The sequence below is a fragment of the Hyperolius riggenbachi genome, chromosome 2, assembly GCF_040937935.1.
Source record: "Hyperolius riggenbachi isolate aHypRig1 chromosome 2, aHypRig1.pri, whole genome shotgun sequence".
NCBI classification, from domain to species: domain Eukaryota; kingdom Metazoa; phylum Chordata; class Amphibia; order Anura; family Hyperoliidae; genus Hyperolius; species Hyperolius riggenbachi.
In genome coordinates, this window is record NC_090647.1 from 216,313,875 (window position 1) to 216,338,805 (window position 24,931).

Here is a 24,931-nt window from a genome sequence, read left to right on the forward strand (position 1 = left end):
CGAAATTCGGAATCCGAGAGCTCAGCCCTACTGGCTACCCCCACAAAATATAAGACCTTCCTGAAAATAAGCCCTAGCACATATTTTGGAAGAAAAATTAATATCAGACTGTTATTTTCAGGGAAACACGGTAAGGGGCACTTGTAGCTAACTATGATGGACAAGTGAACTAAGGGAGAAGTGACAGCTAAGACAGCCAGCACACTTGTAGGTTCATGGAGGGCGAAGTCTAGGTTGCCAGCACATCTGTACAGACTGTGCCTATAAGCACCTGCTGAGGTAAATCCGGGCCTGGCAATATGTACACTACAGCTAGGGTTGCCAGGTCGGCTGATGGAGAAAACCGGACAGGGGGTGGAGTTAGGGGCGGAGTCAGAAGCGCACTTTTATGTAGAGTGGGGCTAAGCAATGGGCTTTTTAAAAAATGTTTTTTACAGTATTTATATCGCACTGACATCTTCTGCAGCACATTACAGAGTACATAGCCATGTCACTAACTGTCCTCACCAGTACATACAATACAATAATACAATAACATTTCTATAGCGCTTTTCTCCCATAGGACTCAAAGCGCTTAGGCTCTCTCACATTCAGTAATTAGTAGGATGAGGTATTCACATGCACATAAGAGACCATAAGAGACCACTTTTCACCAGTAAATGCACATAATAAGAGACCGCTTTTCACCAGTAAATGCACAAGCATTACACGTAGCAACGTCGGGAAGCGCGGGCTCGGGGCGGTACTTAAGCTGGCGTAACTTACGCCGCGTAAGCTGGCTGGCTGTGCCTTTGACTGACAGCCAGGCAGCGAATCAGCGGTCGCGCAGCGCTGGCGGACGGGTGGCGGGCCTGTTACCCAAAACTGTATTTCAATTGCTGTAATCGTGTTGAGAGACAGCAGTAACATAAGGTTTGACAAGCATGATGTGTGACAGCGTGCTGCTTCTATACAACACCCCCCCGAGCTTTGTGTCCCCATCTCTCACTATCTTCCTACCTGTTAGTGCTGGCCCCTGTAGCAGATCCGAAGTTGAACGCCATACTGCTGGTGACGAGTCCTGCACAGTTTTGCCGAATTACAAACTGCAGGAAAACCCCGCTCCCACCATCAGGAGACAGCCTCACTACAGACACTGCGCATGCGCACACAAATTAGCGCGGCATGTCGTACATCACCATGTCGCAACTTCGGAGCCGTACAGGCTGCCATGTTGGAGGCGGATCTCAGTATTGTGATGTGATGACAAACAGGGGCGGTGCCATATCCACAGTAGTGCTTCCCGAATCCCTATTGCTAATCGGGCAGAATGATCTCTGTGACTCCGAAACGGCTGATGAACGGATGTTTCGGAGTTACTGGCGGCAAGTGGCAAAAGGCATAAAACCGGACATCTTAATTGTCCGGTTTAACATGCCTTTTTGGACAGGACACAGCGGCCAAAAACCGGACTGTCCGGTCTAAAACCGGACACCTGGCAACCCTAACTACAGCCTCCAGGAATAAAACCTGTTTGCAAGGGTCCTCCTGTACTAATATTTGCTAGGCTAGCAAATATTAGTACACGAGGATCCTTACTTGCACACAGGAGGTTGTTTGTAAGTAAGATAAGAGTAGTATATATATTGCTATGCGTGGATGCTTGTCACTAGTAACAGCTGTATAAATTGTCATAAATCATGCGGCGAGGAAGCTAAACAGTAGACAAGCAGCAGTATAGTTCCTTTGCTAGTATGATGATTGTAGCTGTCCCCACATTGCTCTATAGCGCTGTCAGTATATGTTGGGGTGAACTGTTTACACCCCACCACCATCGTTTCCACTGCTCATTGCATCACGTGAGTCTTCCTTCTTGGCAGCATGTCACGTGACCGCGACCAGCTACTGACTCCGAGAGGCGGAGGCGGGACATCCCCTTTGCAGCTTTGGGAGGATGTCCCGCCCCTGCCTCTCCGTTATTGGTGGTCCTGCTTCTATCCTTATCTCCGATAGGCTATGCTGCTGTTGGCAGCGTCTTGTTCTTCCTGTGTTACCAATAGCGGTGCTTGATCCTCTCGGGTGAAGTAGGTAGCTGCGGTGGCATCCTGTGGATGTGACCCTCTGGGAGGTGATCCCTTTGCATAGGGGCCCCTGCATAGTCCCAGCAGGTGAGTTACGGTGGCCGACAGGGGAGTGAATTGCACATATAGTACAGGTACCGCTTTTGGCCCTATGTTGTGATGGGCTGCTCCTCAGTGCTCACCACCATCAGTGTTGTTCCCTGTGTGTCATCATCATCTGTATGTGATTCTTCTTCGCTGCAGATACATAGGCTACTACTAGTGATCATCAGGTGTACGTGCATGTTGCCAGAATCCTTCACCACTGCTTTTCATGTGGTCTGTGTGCAGATGGAAGCTTGTTATTACTATTCATATCTGCTAAACATTGCTTATTACAGTATATGAGCAGCGCACACCTTCAAGGGCCCCTTTGTCAAATACAAGTGATTGATTATGTATGGTTTAGCTCTACTATGATAATAGCCAAAAGGTCGTATGGGCACCCCTTTTTTGGGAGGTCACTTAGTAGAGAAAAGTTTTATACATTTTGTTGATAGGCATTATTATTATTTATTTATAAAGCACCAACCCATTCCGTGGTGCTGTGCAAAGTAAGAAACAAACATGGGGTACATAATACAGACAATGGTGTACTGTACACTAATGTACAAGATACATAATTAGTAATTAGGCATGTATGGCTTGATCTTTTAAAGACTCTATTTGCTGAACTTTGCCCAAGGGTGATCAGAAGTGAAGTATGTAAAAACGGATCAACATTTGTTTTGTCATCCTACTTTCTGCACACAATTTTATGATTTCAAATGATCCTGTACATAGATGTCATGGATCTTAGTGGTGGTTGTGTTTTTTGTTTTTTTTTCCTGTTTCATGTTGCATGCTTTGTTACATCGCTAAATTTTCATATCCTGGATTCCTCTCACATCTGAAAAATATACTGATGAATTGACTTTAATAAAAAAAAATAATTGGCCGATGGTAGTAGGAACATGAGGTCGAGAACTCCTGTAAAGGGCCATGACAATGGATTTTGCACAAAATGTCAAATGTCAGCACTATGGAAATGCATAATATTTGTGGTTATTTTAAGCTGTCAGGAGCAATTAGCATTATCATTCATTTATAAAGTTCCAGCAAATTCCGTGGCACTTTACAGAGTAATGCCTACCTGCAAAAGAGTGCAAGCCCCACTTGTGGGGTCGAATATACACCGAGCATACACATGACCTGTCTACCACTAGAGGAGGATGTTGGTTTCCATTAACAGCTTGCATGCAACCTATTAAGTACTCGTCCCTCCCACTGCGAAGAAGTCAATCCTCCATGGGAGGGGCCTAACACTAACTAAATCCTAACCTATGCATAGCCTGGGTGTGGCTAATTAAATAAAATTGAAAATTGCGCAAAAGTAGCAGCGCTACTTAAAAACATCCTCCCATGGAGGATTGACTTTTTCGCAGTGGGAGGGACGAGTACTTAATAGGTTGCATGCAAGTTGTTAATGGAAACCAACATCCTCCTCTAGTGGTAGACAGGTCATGTGTATGCTCGGTGTGTATTCGACCCCACAAGTGGGGCTTGCACTCTTTTGCAGGTAGGCACTAGTCTGTTTTTAAGTAGCGCTGCTCATTTCTTTGCTATGTACTAATGTAATTCGTTTTTGGTCAGCTGCTCCCACTTAACAGCCATGCTTTTGGTGTATATGCAGAGCTTCTGTTTGGGTTCAAGGTGCGTTTGTAGTTCCTGGGGGGGCTCAGCGCATCTCTGATGGAGGCCATTCGGAGGCGGCCTGGTGTTGCGCTGATCCACCTTTTGCGCACTTTACAGAGTAAGAAACAAACATGGGGTACATAATAATTCAGACAATAGTATACTCAAAATATTGACGTTGATACATAATATAGTATTAGTAGACATAGTAATTGCAGTGACAAGTGTAACATGATTATAAAACTGTATAGCAAATTCCAAAACACCAGAGTTAAGGTCTTGTTCTCACCTAGGGCATTTTTTTTTTTTTTTTTTTTTTGAGCGCTGTCAATTTTTTTTTTTTTTTTAAACACCCTGAAATCTCTAGTGCAATTAATTCTTGTGGGATAGTTCATATCAGTGCGTTTCGTCCACCTTCCGCTTAGCAAATGGCTGTATGTAAAATTTTAGGGGTGATTTTACTACAATGATATAGGAAAAACACAAAATGCTCACAAATCGCTTTAGCCGGCGATTGTGTTTGCGCTTTTATTAATAAATACATTGCATGTATTCATTTCTAGGTGAAAGAGTTCACTTCCTGACTGACGTTAGGAAGTGAGAAAACGGAATTGCATTGCAAAAAGTTTACAAAGTGCTTTGTACAAAATTGTAGCGCGCAGTGGAGTGGCCGGGAGGGGGAAAAAAAGGACGTGCAAAAAAATTGAAAATCGCTGGCGATTTCGATTTTAAATGAGAACAAAGCCTAAAAGTGCATACATATGCACTACTGCTGCCAACGTCTGGTCCGTCAGACGCTCTCGCTGGGTGGACGTTCATCTGTCAGTAGCACGTGTGCACACGCTGTCGGCAGACTGATAAGGCTGTTTCTCAGTGGATCTAGTGGTATTTACTTTCCCATGTAACTAAATGTAGCTGGTTCACATCTATGCGCTGCGCTGAGCAGCGTTACAGAAATGTAGGGTTGCATGCATTTCTGTGCGTTGAGCTGGAAAGCGCACATCAATGCAAGTGAATGGGTGCGCTATTTTAGCGCGTACAAGCGCATAGAAGCGCATGCGTTTTTTACCCCTAATTGGAGAAAAAAATACATTTACATACAAAAACAAAGTTTTATTGACAACTGCTGCTGGTACAACAAGCAAAACGTGCTTTAAAGAAGCGCAGTGCACAGAAACGCGCACTAAAGCGCGCACAAGCGCATGCGTTTTTTACCACGCGCTTTCACACGTTTTTCAGCGCAGCAGATGTGAACGAGGCCTTATACTACATGGAGGTGGTAAAATTGGCCAAGCATTTGCTAATTAAGATGGAATATATGTACCAGGCTTAAAGGGGTTCTGTGTTGGTCTGTAAAAACAAATTGTCACTTACCTGGGGCTTCTAACGGCCCCCTGCAGATATCCTGTCCCACACCGTCACTTTAGAATCCTCCGTTCCCCGCCGCGGGTCACCGTCCAATCATTCGTCTAACTAGACCAGTGGTTCCCAACCTTTTCCAGGTCGTGACACATCACGACAAACATTCAGATATCCGTGACACGTCACATCATGCCAAACATTCAGATATACATGACACGTCCCGTATGATAGAAAAGATTCAGTAACAATCTGCTGATGCTGCAGGCACAGTGAGGGGCTCAGTAACAATCTGCTGATGCTGCAGACACAGTGAGGGGCTCAGTAACAATCTGCTGATGCTGCAGGCACAATGAGAGGCTCAGTAACAATATGCTGATGCTGCAGGCACACTGAGGGGCTCAGTAACAATATGCTGATGCTGCAGGCACACTGAGGGGCTCAGTAACAATCTGCTGATGCTGCAGGCACACTGAGGGGCTCAGTAACAATCTGCTGATGCTGCAGGCACAATGAGGGGCTCAGTAACAATCTTCTGATGCTGCAGGCACAATGAGGGGCTCAGTAACAATCTTCTGATGCTGCAGGCACAATGAGGGGCTCAGTAACAATCTGATGATGCTGCAGGCACAATGAGGGGCTCAGTAACAATCTTCTGATGCTGCAGGCACAATGAGGGGCTCAGTAACAATCTTCTGATGCTGCAGGCACAGTGAGGGGCTCAGAAAATCTGCTGATGCTGCAGGCACAATGAGCGGCTCAGTAACAATCTGCTGATGCTGCAGGCACAATGAGGGGCTCAGTAACAATCTGCTGATGCTGCAGGCACACTGAGGGGCTCAGTAACAATCTGCTGATGCAGCAGGCACAATGAGGGGCTCAGTAACAATCTGCTGATGCCGCAGGCACAATGAGGGGCTCAGTAACAATCTTCTGATGCTGCAGGCACAATGAGGGGCTCAGTAACAATCTGATGATGCAGCAGGCACAATGAGGGGCTCAGTAACAATCTTCTGATGCTGCAGGCACAATGAGGGGCTCAGTAACAATCTGATGATGCTGCAGGCACAATGAGGGGCTCAGTAACAATCTGATGATGCTGCAGGCACAATGAGGGGTGCTCAGGTGTATAGTGGCCCCAGTATATGTACCCAGGTGTATAGTGGCCCCAGTATATGTACCCAGGTGTATAGTGGCCCCAGTATATGTACCCAGGTGTATAGTGGCCCCAGTATATGCAGCCAGGTGTATAGTGGCCCCAGTATATGCAGCCAGGTGTATAGTGGCCCCAGTATATGCAGCCAGGTGTATAGTGGCCCCAGTATATGCAGCCAGGTGTATAGTGGCCCCAGCATATGCAGCCAGGTGTATAGTGGCTCCAGTACATGCAGCCAGGTGTATAGTGGCCCCAGTACATGCAGCCAGGTGTATAGTGGCCCCAGTACATGCAGCCAGGTGTATAGTGGCCCCAGTACATGCAGCCAGGTGTATAGTGGCCCCAGTACATGCAGCCAGGTGTATAGTGGCCCCAGTACATGCAGCCAGGTGTATAGTGGCCCCAGTACATGCAGCCAGGTGTATAGTGGCCCCAGTACATGCAGCCAGGTGTATAGTGGCCCCAGTACATGCAGCCAGGTGTATAGTGGCCCCAGTACATGCAGCCAGGTGTATAGTGGCCCCAGTACATGCAGCCAGGTGTATAGTGGCCCCAGTACATGCAGCCAGGTGTATAGTGGCCCCAGTATATGCAGCCAGGTGTATAGTGGCCCCCCAGCTGGAGCGGAGCAGCGCAGCAGAGAGGAGCATTGGGTAGAGCAGCGGGGAAGGGCGGACGTTTTCCCCCCCCCCACTTCCCTCACCTTGGGGCTCCTCTCCCTGGCTCTCCCCTCCATAACATTGCGGCGGCGGTGGCTGGCAGCAACGGCGGTGGGCGGGACTTACCTCCTCCAGTGTTTCGGCGAGTGGACGCTGTGCCTATGCGTGCAGCTAGTCTGGTCTAGTGAAGACCAGACTAGCTGCAAGCACGCACGCACAGCGTCCACTCGCCGGTACACTGGAGGAGGTAAGTCCCGCCCACCGCCGCCGCCGCTGCCAGCCACCGCCGCAATGTTATGGAGGGGAGAGCCCAGACGAGCAGGGGGAGCAGAGAGCGGCGACACATAGCTGGTGCTGCCGCGACACATAAATGTGTCGCGGCACACCGGTTGGGAACCTCTGAACTAGACGAATGTTACTGTGGCTGCTCGCTGTGTCCTCACTCCCACTGACTTCACCGGTAGCATACTGCGCCTGTGCAGTACAGGCCCGTTGACGTCAGCGGGAGTGAGGACACGTCTGCAATGGGCGCAGTGGTTTTGCGACTTTAAAGTCATGAATTCCGGAAGTGAACCGGAGGTGGGGACCGGAGCATTGGTGACTGGCGGTGTGGGCACAGGATGTCTGTGGGGAACCATTAGAAGCCTTAGGTAAGTTCAACTCCTTGGACATTCAGCCTTGCTGTGATGTAACATCATGACCACAACAATGCTGAATGGCAGAGGGCAGAGCTTAAGTAAAGAGTCACAGGGGCTGAGTGAGGAGAGTAACTTACTGATCATATAGGCACTTGCTTTCTGCAATTTAAAAGTTAAAATGTCTGGGTGAGGGTGGGTTCCCGGACTGCAGGAAAAGGCAATGCTCATGGATTGGTGATGAGCTCTGTAGCCAACTGTTTTGAAATACTGCCCAATGGCACCTGGAGAAAAATGACGGATAATGCTGGTCTGGCTTCCTAAACAACCTGTTTTTATAGGTACTTTTGCAAGAATGACTATAATGAGTCTGGAGCTTAAAGAGACACTGAAGCGAAAAAAATATATATGATATAATGAATTGGTTGTGTACTATGAATAATTACTAGAAGATTAGCAGCAAAGAAAATCTTCTCATATTTTTATTTTCACGTATATAGTGTTTTTTCTAACATTGCATCATTCTATAATATGTGCAGATTACACAACACTCTGCATTCAAAATGATTCTTTCAGAGCAGTCTGTGAACTAATGACCTCTCCTCTGTCAGAGAAAAAGGAATTTGTTTAGTAACAGTTGAGATAATAAAAGTCAGATAACAGCCCTCTCCATGACTTTGAAAGTCGCAGAGATTAATGGCTTTTTTCCATAGAGATAACAACTGGAGTTTCTTAACTCTTCCTGTACTGGAAACAATTAGACTGATGCATCTGATCTTAATGTTTTATTTCTTAGCTGTACTACACATACAAATCCTACCATCATAATTTTTTTTTCGCTTCAGTGTCTCTTTAAGGCTGCTTCCACACAGGGACGTTACAGGTGCACGTTAGTGCAGCCGGTAACGCTCCCCCAACGCACAATAATGTAACACAAGTGGACTGTTCACACTGCCCACGTTGCGTTACATGTAACGCTGCACGTTCTTCAGAAAGTGCAGCATACTATAGCGTTACAACGGCTTAAGCCGCGTTAGACTGTCTGCACATGCTCAGTAATGTTGGGGAGGAGCGGAGAGCGGCCAGGCACATGGCTAATTAATATTCACTGCACGTTGTGACGTGCAGTGTTTACTTCCTGGAGCGGCCGCTCTGTGCGGCGATTGGCCGGCGGGACCACGTGATGCCGCATGCATCCAAGAGTGCGCATCACGGCATCACAGACGCCAGAGTGAGCTGCACAACGCGGCTCACTCTGACGTCCACATCGAAGAGCACCAGGCGTCGCGTTAGGTGCACGTTATGCGACCTTAACGTGGCACCTAACGCAACGTCTTAGTGTGCAAGTTGCCTAAAACAGATATGCAGATAAAAACTAGATAACAAAGCTGATGCTTGAACATATTTTGCCAACATTTGCCCCCCCCAACAGAAGTGAATTATCACTTTAAATATTTCCATGTATTATTCAGTCCATCAGTCAAATACGGTCAAATGTTGTTTATTCTTATCTTTTGAATGTTTGGAGGAGCTGCCTAAAGTACAGCAATCAATCCACACCAGTGTAAAGCCAGTGGATAAGAATACTTGGATGTCACTATTACTAAATATGTTTGTTCCTTTTTCTAATCAAAATGACACTGTACTAACTGTAAAAAGCCCTCCAAATACCTGTATTTTTATTTCAAGATGCACATCTCGTGATCTTCATGCCACTTCCTGCGAAGTGTTTATCTCAGTGAGTTAATTGTTGATTACCCGAACGCTTTGGTTAATCTAATTTTTTGAGATGCTGCACATTGCATCTAGTAATTGCTGCATCCACTGTTCCATATCCCCCTAGGACAGTGATGGCTAACCTTGGCACTCCAGCTGTGACAAAACTACAAATCCCATCATGCCTTTGCCTCCCTGAGTTATGCTTAGAGCTGTCAGAGTATTGCAATGCCTGATGGGACTTGTAGTTCCACCACAGCTGGAGTGCCAAGGTTAGCCATCACTACCCTAGGAGCTTCAAACGCAACATAACAAACAACTGGGGGAAACTATGTCAAACGCTTTTCTGAACCGTTAGCACAGAAGAGTTTGACATTGGCAAAACAAGCCACCGATAGCCACCCTTATGAACCGGCTTTAGTGGAGGTGGGGCAATTACCTCATGCCCCTTTCATTTTCACGGTTTACCACCTCCTATTCTATACTCCCCTGTTCACAGGAGGAGGTAAATGCCACTGTGGGATGCAGACGTGGAAATGGCTGTTAAAGGGGCACTATGGCGAAAAATTAAAAAGGTTTAAAATATGTGCAAACATATACAAATAAGAAGTACATTTTTTTTTTCCAGAGTAAAATGAGCCATAAATTACTTTACTTTACTCCTATGTTGGCTAAACAAAGGATTACAGGTAGATTTGAACAAATAGATTAGTTCAATAAATTGGCGATTAGTTGGAACCCTTGGACTTGTTTGTACAATTCTAGATTATTGTTTGATCTGACTGCACTACATTGGCAAGTGCAGTTGCCATCTAATGTCTGTGCATAGCTTTATGCTGGCTGTATCAATATTTAATATCTAACTGGGTTGGATAGTACTATTTTAATAACTATGATTGCAGTTCATTCTGTGTTCTTGTTTTGCTATTCCATGAATAACTTTGCGTCGGTGTTCCTATTTAGTGCCTGTTAGTCAGCTTACTGCTCTTTCGCAGCTGGTATATGAGCCTTTATGCATCTTCCTTTATTTAGCTGCAATTATTTCTGCCTAGACTTTTCTTCACAGCTCGCACCTTGGGATCTTGTGCTCAAATACAACTGCACTTACCGACCCTTTGCATAATGTAACAGATGCTTATGCCCTGGGATTTAAAGTTTACAAAGACAAAGTTTACAAAGAGTAGGCTCTTACAGTGTCTTCACTGACGTGATCTCTGTATTTGAGCTCTAAATCTAAAGCCTGGCACATGCTTTTAATTATAATTGGCCAATCGCTGAGCAATCTTACCATCTCCATGTAGTATGAGGGTTTGCCTACACAATCTGCTCATAGTAATCAATGCCTGCAGACCCTTCTACTGCATGGAAGGGGCAACATTTTTCAGTGATTGTCCAATCATAATTGAAAGCGTGTACCATTCTTAAGATCTAAAGAGAAGCCTTTTTTGGCTATGTATGCAAGTTAAGCACTCCAGTCAGTTCACTGGGGCAAGGTGGTAAGCGTAAAATCGGCACACTGTTGATAGCTGCTTACCAGCTGAGAGAAATGGTAATGATGGAGCAAAGCGTTCCAAACCTACTGAAATGTTTTGACTTCCAAGAAAATTTTGCCTAGTGGTGTCTGCAGATGGCCTACTATCATGTGGTTTTTACCTAGTCAAGTCAAAAAGTGCCAGACTGCAAACTGTCAATTCCCAGAGACCTTTGGGGCTGCCCAAATGCTACAAGCTTTGGACTATTAAGTGCCTACAGTCAGGGCTGTGGAGTCGGAGTGGGGGCAATTTTGAGGTATCGGGGTCGGGACAAAATGCACCGACTCCGACTCCTAATGAATTTAAACTGTAATTAAAATAGAAAATATGATAAAATGTTCTGTTTCTCAGATAAGTCATCATAAATCATTTATATATACAGTAATAGCTGTGCTTGGTCCCCAAAAATGAAATAAACCAATCAAAAAATAGTTACTTGTGCTGCTTCAATAAAGCAGTCCCCGTATTTTTAAAGTCAGATATAAATATCTGATTGTGACTGTATATATGATGTGTACACAGGAATCTCATATATACTAAATAACATCTATGCTGTAAGAATAAAGCCTGATGTGTAGCCGTGTCACGAATGGAGATGGAAATAATTCTGTGTTGATTCTGATTTATGCAAATGTACGCACTTTCTTTGCTCATGAAATCAAATAATTTGATATGTTGTTAAAATTTGGTTTGGTGACTACGAATTAAATGGTACCTGAGAGAGATGAAAAGAAAAGGTTTTTTTTTGTTTTTTTTTTATACATACCTGGGGCTTCTTCCAGCCCCCTTCAGGCTAATTAGTCCCTTGCTGTCCTCCTCCGCCACCTGGATCTTCTGCTATGAGTCCCGGTAAATCAGCCAGTCAGTGCAGTCCGGCCGCGTGCTGCTCCCACAGCCAGGAACATTCTGCACCTTAGCAACAGTGCTGCACAGGTGTAATACGCTCTCGGCGGCGGAGTGTGTGCATGCGCATTACGCCAGACTGGCTCAAGTACCTGGACTCATAGCAGAAGATCCAGGTGGCGGAGGAGGACAACGAGGGACTGATTAGCCTGAAGGGGGCTGGACTTTCATCTGTCTCAGGTTTACTTTGTTACACAGTAGTACTATACTCTACTTATGCCCTCTCCACAGAGCTGCAGGGAATCCACTGAGAATGTTGTGCACATTGAACACAGAGGTGTTGTCTATCACCCATAAACTTGGTTCAGATTGTGCATGAAGAATGTGTAATAGAGGAAGAATCACCTCATTCCCCTGCAGAATACCTGCACATCACTCTTACATGTACCCACGGTCACATTGCCTAGGGCCTGATAGATGTTCTTTGTTCCGGTCTTCTACAAGTACTCTTACAAAGGACTAGTTTTAGTCTATCACTAAAAGTATTACAGGCCGAAGATCAGCCGGCTAGCCAGGTAACTGGTATTGTTTAAAAGTGAATATGGCAGCCTCCATATCCCTCTCATTTTAGTTGTATTTTAAAATTCCTAAGTGTTGGCAGTTAAGAGATGCATTTCATGTTACATACTTTCAATCAACAAAATTGTAAAATGCTAATTAGAGAAGTCGTAGTTGAGGAGCCTGAGTCGGTGGAATCCTAACCTGGGGAGTCGGAGTTGGTGGATTTTTGAACCGACTCCACAGCCCTGCCTACAGTACTGTAAATTAGAATAAGCAGTGTTTTTTTTTGTTTTGTTTTGTTTTTGTTTAATTTTTTTTTTCAATGAATTGGGAAAGTAGGCAGACTATTTTTATAACCAATTCTCGTACTTGTTATATACTGGGGATCATTTGACTGTAGCAGAACCATTGCAAAGCCTCAGTTCAGTTGAAGGGAGTTCAGTTAGGAGTGTATCTCACTAATATAAATGCGAAAGTTTGGATGTTTGTTACTCAATCATGCAACAATGGCTGAACGGATGTGAATGAAATTTGGCACACACATACTACATTACCTGGAATAACATATAGGATACTTTTCCTCCCCATAATCAAAAAGTGGGTGGAGACAAATTTCGCTGGGAAAATGTAAACTGCAGCCATTCTAAAGGTGGCCACACACCATACAATTTTTTTTAAATATCTGTTCAATTTAAGAATTGCAATCAATTTTTCTGACTGATTGTAAAATTTCAAAAATATGACAAATGTACCAAACACCTAGGTTAAATTTTTCCACAATTATGATAAAAATATTTGGATACTCTGACAAAATTGCTAAGGTGTGAATATTAATAAATTGGCAAGCTAACATACACCATACAATCTTTAGAAGGATTGAAGAAAAATATCTGGCATTCCGGATCGATAAAAATTGAAGAAAACGGGAAATCCGATCGGATTTTTCAGTCGAATGAAAAAAAAAAGCTTTCACTTTTTTTCGGGAGATCCGATCATTTTTATCGAATTACCGTAAAATCGGATCGATTTATTGTATCATGTGTGGCCACCTTTACACTGTTAATGGTAGGGTGCTCAAACTTGGCACAGTTGTTCACTGGGTGACTGGGATTAATATTCAGAAAAGTGGGTGGAGTCTACAAAAGCTACGGTAATCAAAATTCACCTATTGATTTTCAAGGGGAATATTTTTTTGTTGTTGCCATTCTTGCACTGTTAATGGCACAAGCTTCAAACCTGGTACAGTTGGTCATTGGGTGACTGGGGTTCAAATTCAGGAAAGGGGGTGGAGCCACAGACAATTAGATTTGTTTCCTTATAAATGCAAATTATTGATGCTAAAGCCCGCAAAGCTCACAAACTAGATCATTGAGTAATTGGATAATTGTGTGTTAGGGTTAGAAAAAGTGGACAGAGCCAACACCAGCCAAATGCATCCCCCGGCAACGCCTGGCCATCAGCTAGTTCGGAGTAAACCCAGGATCAGTATACAAATGATGCCACAGCATTAGGTGATCCAACTTTTTAGGCATATAGAAGATGAAGGGCTCGTTTCCACTATTGCGGTGCGGAATCGCATGGATTCCACCGCTAATGTAATCGCATGCGGATGCGATTCCCCATGCGTTTTTTGCCGCAAATTCACATGCGAATTCGCATAGGTGAGGGTATATGCGATTTTAACCATGTCACTGCCTGTGTGAATTTACATTGGTACCTATGCGAATTCGCAGCAAAAAACGCATGGAGAAATCGCATGCGATTTCCCGGTTAAATACATTGCATGCGATTCGCATGCATTCCACTCGCAGGCGAATTCTGCGGCTCTTTTGCGCGTTTTTTCACAGCTGAAAAAAAGGCACCTCAACAACGCTACAGTGGAAACAGGCCCATCCACTTGCATTACATGTGCGAATCCGCATGCGTTGGACGCATGCGGATTCGCGATAGTGGAAACGAGCCCGAAGTCCACCTCCAGAGATCCCTCTTGTTAAAACTCCAAACCTGTTAGTGCAAGCTCAGCACAAAGAGATAAAGAGGGATTTTAAGAAGAGGGATCTCTGGAGGTAGACTGCATCTACTATATGCCTAAAAAGTTGGATCACCTAGAGCTGTGGCATCATTTGTATACTGCTTATGGCCAGAAACCCACTGGGAGCGCTTTGTAAGCGTGAGTGATTTGAAAAAGCTCTTGGTAATGCAATCCTATGGGGGATTTTTATAAAATCACATCACTCAAGTGGGATCACACCCATAGCATTACATTAGCTAGAGCTTTTCAAATCACAAAGCGCTCAGAAAAGCTCTCCTAGTGAGTTTCTAGCCTATTTGTGGATTTGAAGGATATTCCCTGACTTAGCAGTGGTGTTTCCCTTTCAGAGTTCAAAAGGTCTGTACTCTGGGGCGCCTCTACAATTACTGCATTATTGTAAACCCAGGATCAGGTCAAGTAGCAGGCAAGTTTAGTCTGTTATAGGCAAATTATTAGGGCTAGTGCAAGCTGGAGCTTTGAGAAAGGGTACAAAGGTAATACCTGTGTTATTCAGGCTTCTGGAAGAGAAAATTGGCTTCCCTTTAGCTAAGGTCAGTTATGCCCCTTCCCCACTTGTGTGCTGCTTGCAACACAGGTGGCCTTAGCAATGCACCATGAACTTTGCACAGTTCACGCAATGCAACAGAATGTGTCAGACGTATCCAAATCGCTGCAATGCCAATGCAAAGGCTGCAAGTGCGTTACCGTGCCTACCGCACAGATTATGCAGCAGTGCAAGTGTGCATGACAGGAGCACAGCGCGCATGCATGGACCGACTGGGAATGTTAGTTACTTATTCAGTGCCCTGTAGGGAGTACATGACTAGCCGGGGGTGGTGCTATACATATGGCTTATATACAATTAAGCCGCCAGGGAATTTCGGCATAGAGTAAAGCCGAAAAAATCTCACCCTGCTCCCTGCACAAGTCCCGGCGGCGCTAATTACTATTCCCCCTCCTGGGCGCCTTGGATAGTGGGGATAGTGATGTAACTTGGCTTCCAGCTATTGCTGGCGGCCAAATTACATCGTTTTTATTGTAATTTGTGCTCAGTCTTTTGATGACGCCCAAATTACTCACTGAGTGCCACAATAGCTGTAATTCTTATTATGGCCTATTTCAGCCCCGGTTGTGCCCAAATCTCCAGTGCTGTTTCTGCAGCGCTCCTGTCTGTGACCCTGACTCAGGGTCATATGAAGGTTGATTTCTGTGGTGCTTGCACCACATCACACCGCTACTATTAGATGTGCAACCGGCTTTAACCTCTTTCTCACTTCGGGTGTGCTTTAAGTACATCATCAAACATCATATGAAACCAGTTGGACATACTTTGCCTAATTGTCTTATGAGCATTTCTGTAATTGGAGTGTAATGTATAATAATATGAATTTACTATTGATTCGACTGTACTTTAAAGTCTGATTCTGAGTATGCTCTGTTTTTTTTTTTTTTCTTTAGGGAAGTACATACAAGATGTCTTCAGAAACATTCACACTGGTTGCACAATCAAGATTTGATTCAAAATGGTTAAAAACAGATCTACAGGTAAAGCTAGTTTTATTGCATGTACTGTTTAACCTATTTTAGTTCCTGGACGTAGTTTCTACGTCCAGGAACCATGCGCGCTCTCGCGCGCGTGCACGCGCGCTACCCGGTCCGCGGTTCGTTAGCCAGGCAATCAGTGAATCGGGCTATGGTGCCCGATCACTGATTCCTCTCCCCCGCTGAAAAAGCGACAGCTCCTCTCGGAAGCTGCGCTTTTTCAGGCTGTTCCCTTCCCCATGCGTCTCTCTAAGCGTATGTTACGCTTAGAGTGACGTCATGTAAACAAACTCATGGCCGCCATCTTGTGGCCAAAAAGTAAAACTACAACTAAAAGTAAAAAAAATAAAACTAAACACACATTTACATTATAAAACTATGGTTTACATCCCACCCTCCCAAAAATACCCAAATAAAATGTTTAATATAAAAAAAAAAAAAAAAAAAAAAAAAAAAAAAAATATTACAATAAAAAAAACAAAAAAAACCCCATGTAAATATTTACCTAAGGGTCTAAACTTTTTAAATATCAATGTAAAGATGAAATATTTCTATATTTTTTATTTTTTTTATTTTAAAGAGAACCCGAGGTGGGAATTACTTTTACTATTGGGGCACAGAGGCTGGTTGTGCGCACTAAGACCAGCCTCTGTTGCCCCATCGTGTGTCTCCATGTCCCCCCTGCTCGCCGCTATACCCCCCGCATTGCTGGCGACACGCAGCGTGTCGCCAGCTCAATGTTTACCTCGCGCTGTCAGTCAGCGCTGCTCCCCTGCCTCCTCCGCATCGGCGCACCCGCACGTGTCCCTTCCCTCCGGCTGATAGGAGGGAAGTGACGCGGCGGGTGGCGCCGAGGCGGAGGAGGCGGGGGAGCGGCGCTGACTGACAGCGCAAGGTAAACATTGAGCTGGCGACACAGCCAGCAATGCGGGGGGTATAGCGGCGAGCAGGGGGGACATGGAGGCACACGATGGGGCAACAGAGGCTGGTCTTAGTGCGCACAACCAGCCTCTGTGCCCCAATAGTAAAAGTAATTCCCACCTCGGGTTCTCTTTAAACTTGTAAATAGTGATAGATGGAAAACGGAAAAAATGCACCTTTATTTCCAAATAAAATATGGTTGCCATGCATTGTGATAGGGACATAATTTTAACGGTGTAATAACCGGGACATATGGGCAAATACAATACGTGAGTTTTAATTATGGAGGCATGTATTATTTTAAAACTATAATGGCTGAAAACTGAGAAATAATGAATTTTTCCGTTTTTTTTCTTATTCTTCCTGTTAAAATGCATTTACAGTAAAGTGGCTTTTAGCAAAATGTACCCCCCAAAGAAAGCCTAATTGGTGGTGGAAAAAAACAAGATCTAGATCAGTTCATTGTGATAAGTAGTGATAAAGTTATAGGCTAATCAATGGGAGGTGAACATTGCTCAAGTGAAAACGACGGAACGCAAATGGGTTAAAACCCTTTCTTAAGGTACACACGTGCAACTTAATGCACGACCAACCACAGGACTTGTTGTTTGCACGACCATTAGGTACACACGCACTGACCAATTAAACAACCAACTTATTGAAATACTGCACACGCAGCATACCCTGTATTCCCAAAACATTGTACACACGTGGCCAACCTGCCCTGTGACTGTATATTATATGGTAAGGGGTATGAATGTACCTCATTATCCTGTGTGTGTGTGTGTGTGTGTGTGTGTGTGTGTGTGTGTGTCAGTTACCTGGGTCCCCCCCTTTTGAAGCCCCCCGCTTGCAGATTTATTTATTTTTTTTGTTTAATTAAAAAGCAACTTTGATGTGTTGTAATGAATGTCATTCTCCACTTTCACGCTATTTGACAGTCTATAAAGAAGTGATTGGCTAATCTCTGCTTTGTATAGTTTACCAATCTTTGTATTGTGAAGTGGTCATCCTACAAACAGACAAACAATGATGATCAAGTGTGCTGATCACCAACTCTATACATAAACTCTTATGTCTTTGTCTTGTTATAGAAATGTTTTATTTGTTGCAGTCTGTCACTTTCATAGGAGGAAAGATAGGACAGCAAAGCAAACCTCTTTCTACACTATTCAAAGCCTAAAGCCTCATCTACACGCGTAGATGAGGCTCCGATGTTGCTTATCAATCGAGCCGCTTATGCGGCTCGATTGATGAGATCCGACAGGTCAGATCTTGCTACCGCCGATTCCCTGCTCGTTCCCCGCAAGGGGACAATGCCAGACAATCGAGCGGAAAATAAGCGGCATGGCGCGGGGACGAGTGGGTATCGAATCTGGCGCGGGGATGCGGCGGGGACGCGGAAGAGGTGATCCGGCGGCTAATCGAGCCGCCGGATCAGAGCCTCATCTACGCGTGTAGATGAGGCTTTAGGGTGCATACACACATCAGACCATAGTCTTTGGAAAATGAAAGATCACAGACCAATTTATCCCCCTTCCATGTAGTATGAGAGCCATACCTACTCAGTCTATTCTATTGAGCTTAACTCCCCATCAGATAGAAATCTTTCCACGATGCTGCACACAAAGATGCTGTACACATTCAAAAGATCAGTATCTGCAAAAGATCTGTTCCTGCAAAAGATTTGTTCCTGCAAAATGCATTCATAGTCTATATCTGCATATCCTCCTACACACCTTGTTTAACAGACATTCATTTGCAGATCAGACAATCATCTGCAGATCTGAAGATCCATCCTGGTGTATCTGATCTGCAGATGAATGTCTGTTAACCACCCTGGCGTTCAGTTTCCCCAGGATTTCCGTGCAGAAAGTGTTTCAATTAATTTCCAATAATTTGCAACCATATTTTTTTTGCAACCAATTTTTTTTTGTATTGAATTCAATACAGGTTATTGTATTGAATTCAATTAAAAAAAAAAAGTGTTTTCTGCAAGATGATGTTGACGCTGTGTGACCCTGGTGTCATCAACGGGGGACATGTGATCGCCGAGGGAGAAGCAAAATCCGTCAAGGGACATGGAAGAAGACACTGGGGAAGCTATCAGAGGGACGCGACGAGGGATCAGCATGCCAATGGTGAGTATAAGACCCAGATGTATAGGTAGAAGATGTGCAGCCAGGTATAGTTAGCCAGGTTTAGTTAGCCAGGTTTAGTTAGCCAGGTTTAGTTAGCCAGGTTTAGTTAGCCAGGTTTAGTTAGCCAGATGTATAGTTAGCCAGATGTATAGTTAGCCAGATGTATAGTTAGCCAGATGTGCAGCCATGTATAGTTAGCCAGATGTATAGTTAGCCAGATGTGCAGCCATGTATAGTTAGCCAGGTATAGTGAGCCAGATGTTTAGCCAGGTATAGAGTGAGCCAGGTGTGTAGCCAGGTATATAGTGAGCCAGGTATATAGTGAGCCAGATGTTTAGCCAGGTATATAGTGAGCCAGGTGTTTAGCCAGATTTATAGGTAGCCAGATGTCCCCCTCCCGATCCTTCCCCCCCCCCCCCCTCCTAGCACGCTGTGGGTAGCTATCTGTGCTACCCACAGCGTGCAGAACAAGCACACCCTAGGGAATCCCTGGGCAGCCAGCGGGGCAGAGAGCGTGCGGGGGTTCCCCCTTGTATGTGGAGGCTGTGCTGGCGGGGGATCCCCCTCTGTGCAGGCGGGGGGAACCCCTTTCTATGGTGGCTGTGCAGGCAGGGGATCCCCCTTTTGTGGCTGTTGCGGCAGGGGATCCCCCTCTGTGTGGGTGGGGGGATCCCCCTTCTATTGTGGCTGTTGCGGCAGGGGATCCCCCTCTGTGCGGGTGGGGGATCCCCCTTCTATTGTGGCTGGGTGGGGGATCCCCCTCTGTGTGGGTGGGGGGATCCCCCTTCTATTGTGGCTGTTGCGGCAGGGGATCCCCCTCTGTGCGGGTGGGGGATCCCCCTTCTATTGTGGCTGGGTGGGGGATCCCCCTCTGTGCGGGTGGGGGGATCCCCCATCTATTGTGGCTGTGCGGGTGGCCTATCCCCCTCCTCCCCCTCCCTCCCAATCTCCCCATCTCTCCCCCCCCCCCCCCTCCAAGCCCATTGAGTAAATAGATGTACTCACCCGAGGGCTTTCTCCAGCGATGGCAGCAGCACTTCCTCCTCCATCTCCGAAGTCTCGTTTTCTGTACAGTTACATCACGAGGCTTGGTGACGTCACCAAACCTTGTAATGTAACTGTACAGAGAACGAGACTTTGGAGATGGAGGAGGAAGTGCTGCTGCCATCGCTGGAGAAAACCCTCGGGTGAGTACATCTATTTACTCAACGGGCTTAGAGGGGGGGGGGGGGGAGATCGGGGGGGGGAGGAGGGGGATAGGCCACCCGCACAGCCACAATAGAAGGGGGATCCCCCCCACCCGCACAGAGAGGGACCCCCACCCAGCCACAATAGAAGGGGGATCCCCCACCCGCACAGCCACCATAGAAAGGGGTTCCCCCCGCCTGCACAAAGGGGGATCCCCTGCCAGCACAGCCTTCACATACAAGGGGGAACCCCCGCACATTCTCTGCCCCGCTGGCTGCTCAGGGATTCCCTAGGGTGGCTGGATGCTTGTTCTGCACGCTGTGGGTAGCACAGATCGCTACCCACAGCGTCCAGTCAGGCATCAAGCCATCCTGGGGAATCCCTCTGATGAGAAAAAAATGCAGCCGGCGGGGCAGAGAAACAGGAAATCTCCCAGTCGGCATGGACGAGCTCAGCTCGTCATTAACGTTTTTTTACAAGTTTTTACTGGACGAACTCAGCTCGTCCATACCGCCAGGGAGGTTAAACAAGGTGTGTATGAGGATCTGCAGATATCATAGACTATAAATGCATTTTGCCGGAACTGATCTTTTGCAGATACTGATCTCTTGCAGATACTGATCTCTTGCAGATACTGATCTCTTGCAGATACTGATCTCTTGCAGATACTGATCTCTTGCAGATACTGATCTCTTGCAGATACTGATCTCTTGCAGATACTGATCTTTTGAATGTGTACAGCATCTTTGTGTGCAGCATCTTGCAAAGATTTCTATCTGATGGGGAGTTCAGCTTAATAGAATACACTGTGTAGGTATGGTTCTCATACTACATGGAAGGGGGTAAAATTGGTCTGTGATCTTTCATTTTCCAAGGACTATAGTTTGATGTGTGTATGCACCCTTAGCTTCCCTTCCTACTTTAGGGTGTTTCATGACTGGTACACACCATGCAATTTCGTGTCAGATAAATGGTCGAATAGATAATTTCTGACAGGTCTGGTCTGATTTCCGATCATTTTTCTGATCGATTTTGTATAGAAGTGCTCGTAAAAGTAATCAGAAAAACTTTCGGAAATCAGATCAGACCTGTAGGAACTCTATTTGACCGTCTATCAGATGGAAAATTGCGTGTCGTGTACCAGGCATCATACCGAAGTGACCCGATAAAAGTTTGTGTTTTTGGAATACTTAGATTATCCATATGCTAATACAGTGCCTTTTTATAATTGTGTATTTAATTTTTTAGGGTATGTTGGCATGCATTTTTACTTTAAAGCACAACTGTAACGAGAGGGATATGGAGGCTGCCATATTTATTTCCTTTTAAAGCTGGCCCAAACCAAACATATTTTTTTTTTTAATTCAAAATATTTAGTTGCAGCACTCTGACACATACGAAGATAAATAAACACTCCTTCAAGCCTATGAGCATTTCAGTGCATGCTTTCCACCCTTCTCTTTTCATAACTAGGGTTATACAGGTGGCAGCCATTAGCAATTCCTCCTTTGCCGGACACCTACTCCACCAGTCTGCCGGATTCTGTCCCGGCAATATGAAAGGAAGGGAGGGGTTCCTCCAATAAATGTAAAGTATTTTATATTTGTCATCATGCAGCTGAAAAAGGCTGCTATTTATTATTATTATTATTATTATTATTATTATTATTATTATTATTATTATTATTATTATTATTATTATTATAATTTAGAAAATAGATTTTATTTCTGAAATCTTGTATTTTTAATTTGGGTCCACTTTAAAGGGAAGGTTCAGGGAGTGGGAAAAAAAATAAAATTTCATATCCACTTACCTGGGGCTTCCTCCAGCCTGTGACAGGCAGGAGGTGCCCTCGCCGCCGCTCCGGAGGCTCCCGGTCGTCTCCGGTGGCCGACCTGGCCAGGCCTGGCTGCCAGGTCGGGCTCTTCTGCGCTCCAATCTGCGCCTCACGGGGGCGCGCAGACGTCATCGGACGTCCTCGGGGCTGTACTGCGCAGGCGCAGTAGTTCTGCGCCTGCGCAGTACAGCCCAGAGGACGTCCGATGACGTCAGTGCGCCCGTGTGGAACGCAGAACAGCCCATTGTTGGAGCGCAGAAGAGTCCGACCTGGCCATGTCGGGTCGGCCACCGGAGACCACTGGTAGCCTGCGGAGCGGCGGCGAGGGCACCTCCTGCCTGCCACGGGCTGGAGGAATCCCCAGGTAAGTGGATATGGATTTTTTTTTTCATACTCCCTGAACCTTCCCTTTAAACAATACCAGTTGCCTGGCAGCCCTGCTGGTCTATTTGGCTGCAGTTTTTAACACTAGAATCAAGCATACAGCTAATCTTGTCAGATCTGGCAATGTAAGCAACACCTGATCTGCTGCATGCTTGTTCAGGGTTTATAGCTAAAAGTATTAGAGGTAGAGGATTAGCAAGATAGTCAGGCATCTGGTATTGCTTAAAATTAAATAAATATAGCAGCCTCCATATACCTCTTGTTACAGTTTAAGGGTGCCCATACTTCTTTTGATATTGTGGGTCTTTTCAAAACTGAAGTCAGTCACGCCGCAATATGGCTGCCCCAGTCGATATTTCAATCAGTTTCTGAAATTAGTCAAATGGATATTTCAGGAATGGTGGAAAATCTTGTCCACAAGGGCTCAATCACCAGTAACGTTTGATATCCCAACGATCTGCAGACCATCGACTGGTATCCCGACGACCGGCAGACCGTCGACCCCCCCCCCCCCCCCCCCCCCCTTCCTCAAGTGTATGTGTCCCCAACATGCCCACATGCAGTAGTAAAGGCTCACCTATCCTGGGCTCCAAAATAAACTGTTTAAAGAGACACTGAAGCGGAAAAAAAAATTTATGATCTGTATGTGTAGTACAGCTCAGAAATAAAACATTAGGAGCAGAGACATAAGCCTAATGTTGTTTCCAGTACAGGAAGAATTAAGAGACTCCAGTTGTTATCTATGCAAAAAAGCCATTGAGCTCGAATGTCGGGAATACACGGTGCGTTTCCGCGGGTTGACCGAGCCATTAGATGGCTCGATTGATAATTTCCGACGTGTCTGATCACCTGCCGGATCGATTCCGCTCTCGATATCACGGGCGGAACAATAGGAAAAGATAAGGAAAACTAGCAGAAGATAAGAGAATCACCCGCGGGGACGAGCGGGAATCGTTCCGGCGGCTTAATCGAGCCACGGAAAAGTCCCGTGTATTCCCGGCACAAGACTTTCAAAGTCGCAGGGAGCTCTGAGTTCTGAAGGTTGTTATCTGAGCAGTCGGGCAAGGATTTTCTTTTTCTCTGCCAGAGAACAGGTCTATAGTTCACAGCCTGCTCTGTAAAAAAACATTTAGAATGCTGAGTGTTGTGTAAACTGCACATATTAGAGAATGATGCAATGTTAGAAAAAACACTAACTGAAAATAAAAATATGAGAATATTTTCTTTGCTACTAATCTTCTAGTAATTATCCATACTACAGAACCAATTCATTATATCATAATTTTCTTTTTAGCTTCAGTGTCTCTTTAAAGGAAACCAGAGCTGACGTAACCTTAAAGTTTTATACATACCTGGGGCTTCCTCCAGCCCCATCTGCACGGATTGCTGCCACGCCGCCGTCCTCAGCCTTCTCCTGCGCCGGTACTGGGTCCCGTAACGTTCTCCAGTCGTGGCCAGTCTGAGGCAAGTGAAGTGCGCCATTTATGTATCTCTCCAGCAGCCACCGGAGAGATACGTAGAGAGCGCACTTCTCCTGCGTAGACTGGCCACAACTGGAGGAAGTAACGTGACCAGGTACAGTAGACGGAGAAGACTGAGGATGGCGGCGTGGGAGCGATCCGTACGGATGGGGCTGGAGGAAGCCCCAGGTATGTATAAAACTTTTAGGTTACGTCAGCTCTGGTACACTTTAAGAGGATCTCGGTTTTGTTATATTTTTGGCCCACAGGAAGACTGTTGGATACCGCCCTGATGTATTCTAGCTTTTCACTGACTTTATCCTATTTAGCATATATATACAGTATATAATATTATTTTGCCACCACAACCACTAAAAAGTTAATGGCAAACACAAACGAGATAGAAGAAGAGTGTTCCTCTGACCTAATACTTCCAAAGCTGTGGAAGAAAGAGTCAAAGAGAGCATGACAGAAGGCGTGTGTTCAGCAGTGTTTGGATCACAATTGCAAACACTGCACAAATGAAAACCAGTACATGTAATAGCATTTTAAAGCTGTACTGTTCCATTTATGTGACTGGAGAAGCACTTTTCTGTATAAAGGGCAAAAGATCTTTTAACTTTTTTTTTTTTTTTGTGTGTGCTCTCTAAGCTCAGTGTGTACACAGTACGTGCATATTTAAGTGACCGTGAGGTAGAATGCCCTTTCAGAGTCCTGTTAAGTATAAATGGATTTGGTATACCCAGGTCTGGAGGAAATTTTCCTTTGCTGTTGTTATGCTGGAAACGTATCCTGACAAATATCCTGTTAGAAGCTGTTGGATAACCTCTCTGCTACTGTAGACATTTCCATGTCTTTTATGAAAGTTTTATCCATTCCGTTCACTGGCTCTAGTCATACAATTCTGCCCAAAAACGAAAACTATGGCACCTTTGCATTACTTGAGCTTCATTTAGATTTGTATGATAGTGAAACAGTGTTTTATCTACTTTCATTGTGGATGTAAAACAAATTATATGGCACTAAATGGACCACTTTGGAGTGCTCTTATACACTTACTGTGTAGATCTTGTAAACTTGCCTCACAGCTGCCTAGCTACATTGCCATGTGTGGCCAACTTGGATTTCCCTGAAGATCCCCTTGCAGATTTTTAAAGTTCTGCTTAATTTCTCCTCTGTCATTGAGTAGATT

The 24,931-nt window shown here is 45.2% G+C and overlaps 1 protein-coding gene across 9 annotated transcripts in view; it reads left to right on the top strand.

Annotated features, from left to right (window-relative positions):
• Positions 1-1,963: 1,963 nt before the first annotated feature.
• The window catches only part of HERC2 (HECT and RLD domain containing E3 ubiquitin protein ligase 2), a 250,080-nt gene continuing 227,112 nt past the window's right edge, over positions 1,964-24,931 (top strand). For all 9 annotated transcript variants that reach the window (XM_068268132.1, XM_068268135.1, XM_068268138.1 and 6 more), the window contains exons 1-2: positions 1,964-2,147; positions 15,725-15,811. In XM_068268132.1, coding sequence (XP_068124233.1) covers positions 15,740-15,811 — 72 coding nt within the window. In that variant the 5' untranslated portion in view covers positions 1,964-2,147; positions 15,725-15,739. The remainder of the gene's footprint in view (positions 2,148-15,724; positions 15,812-24,931) is intronic.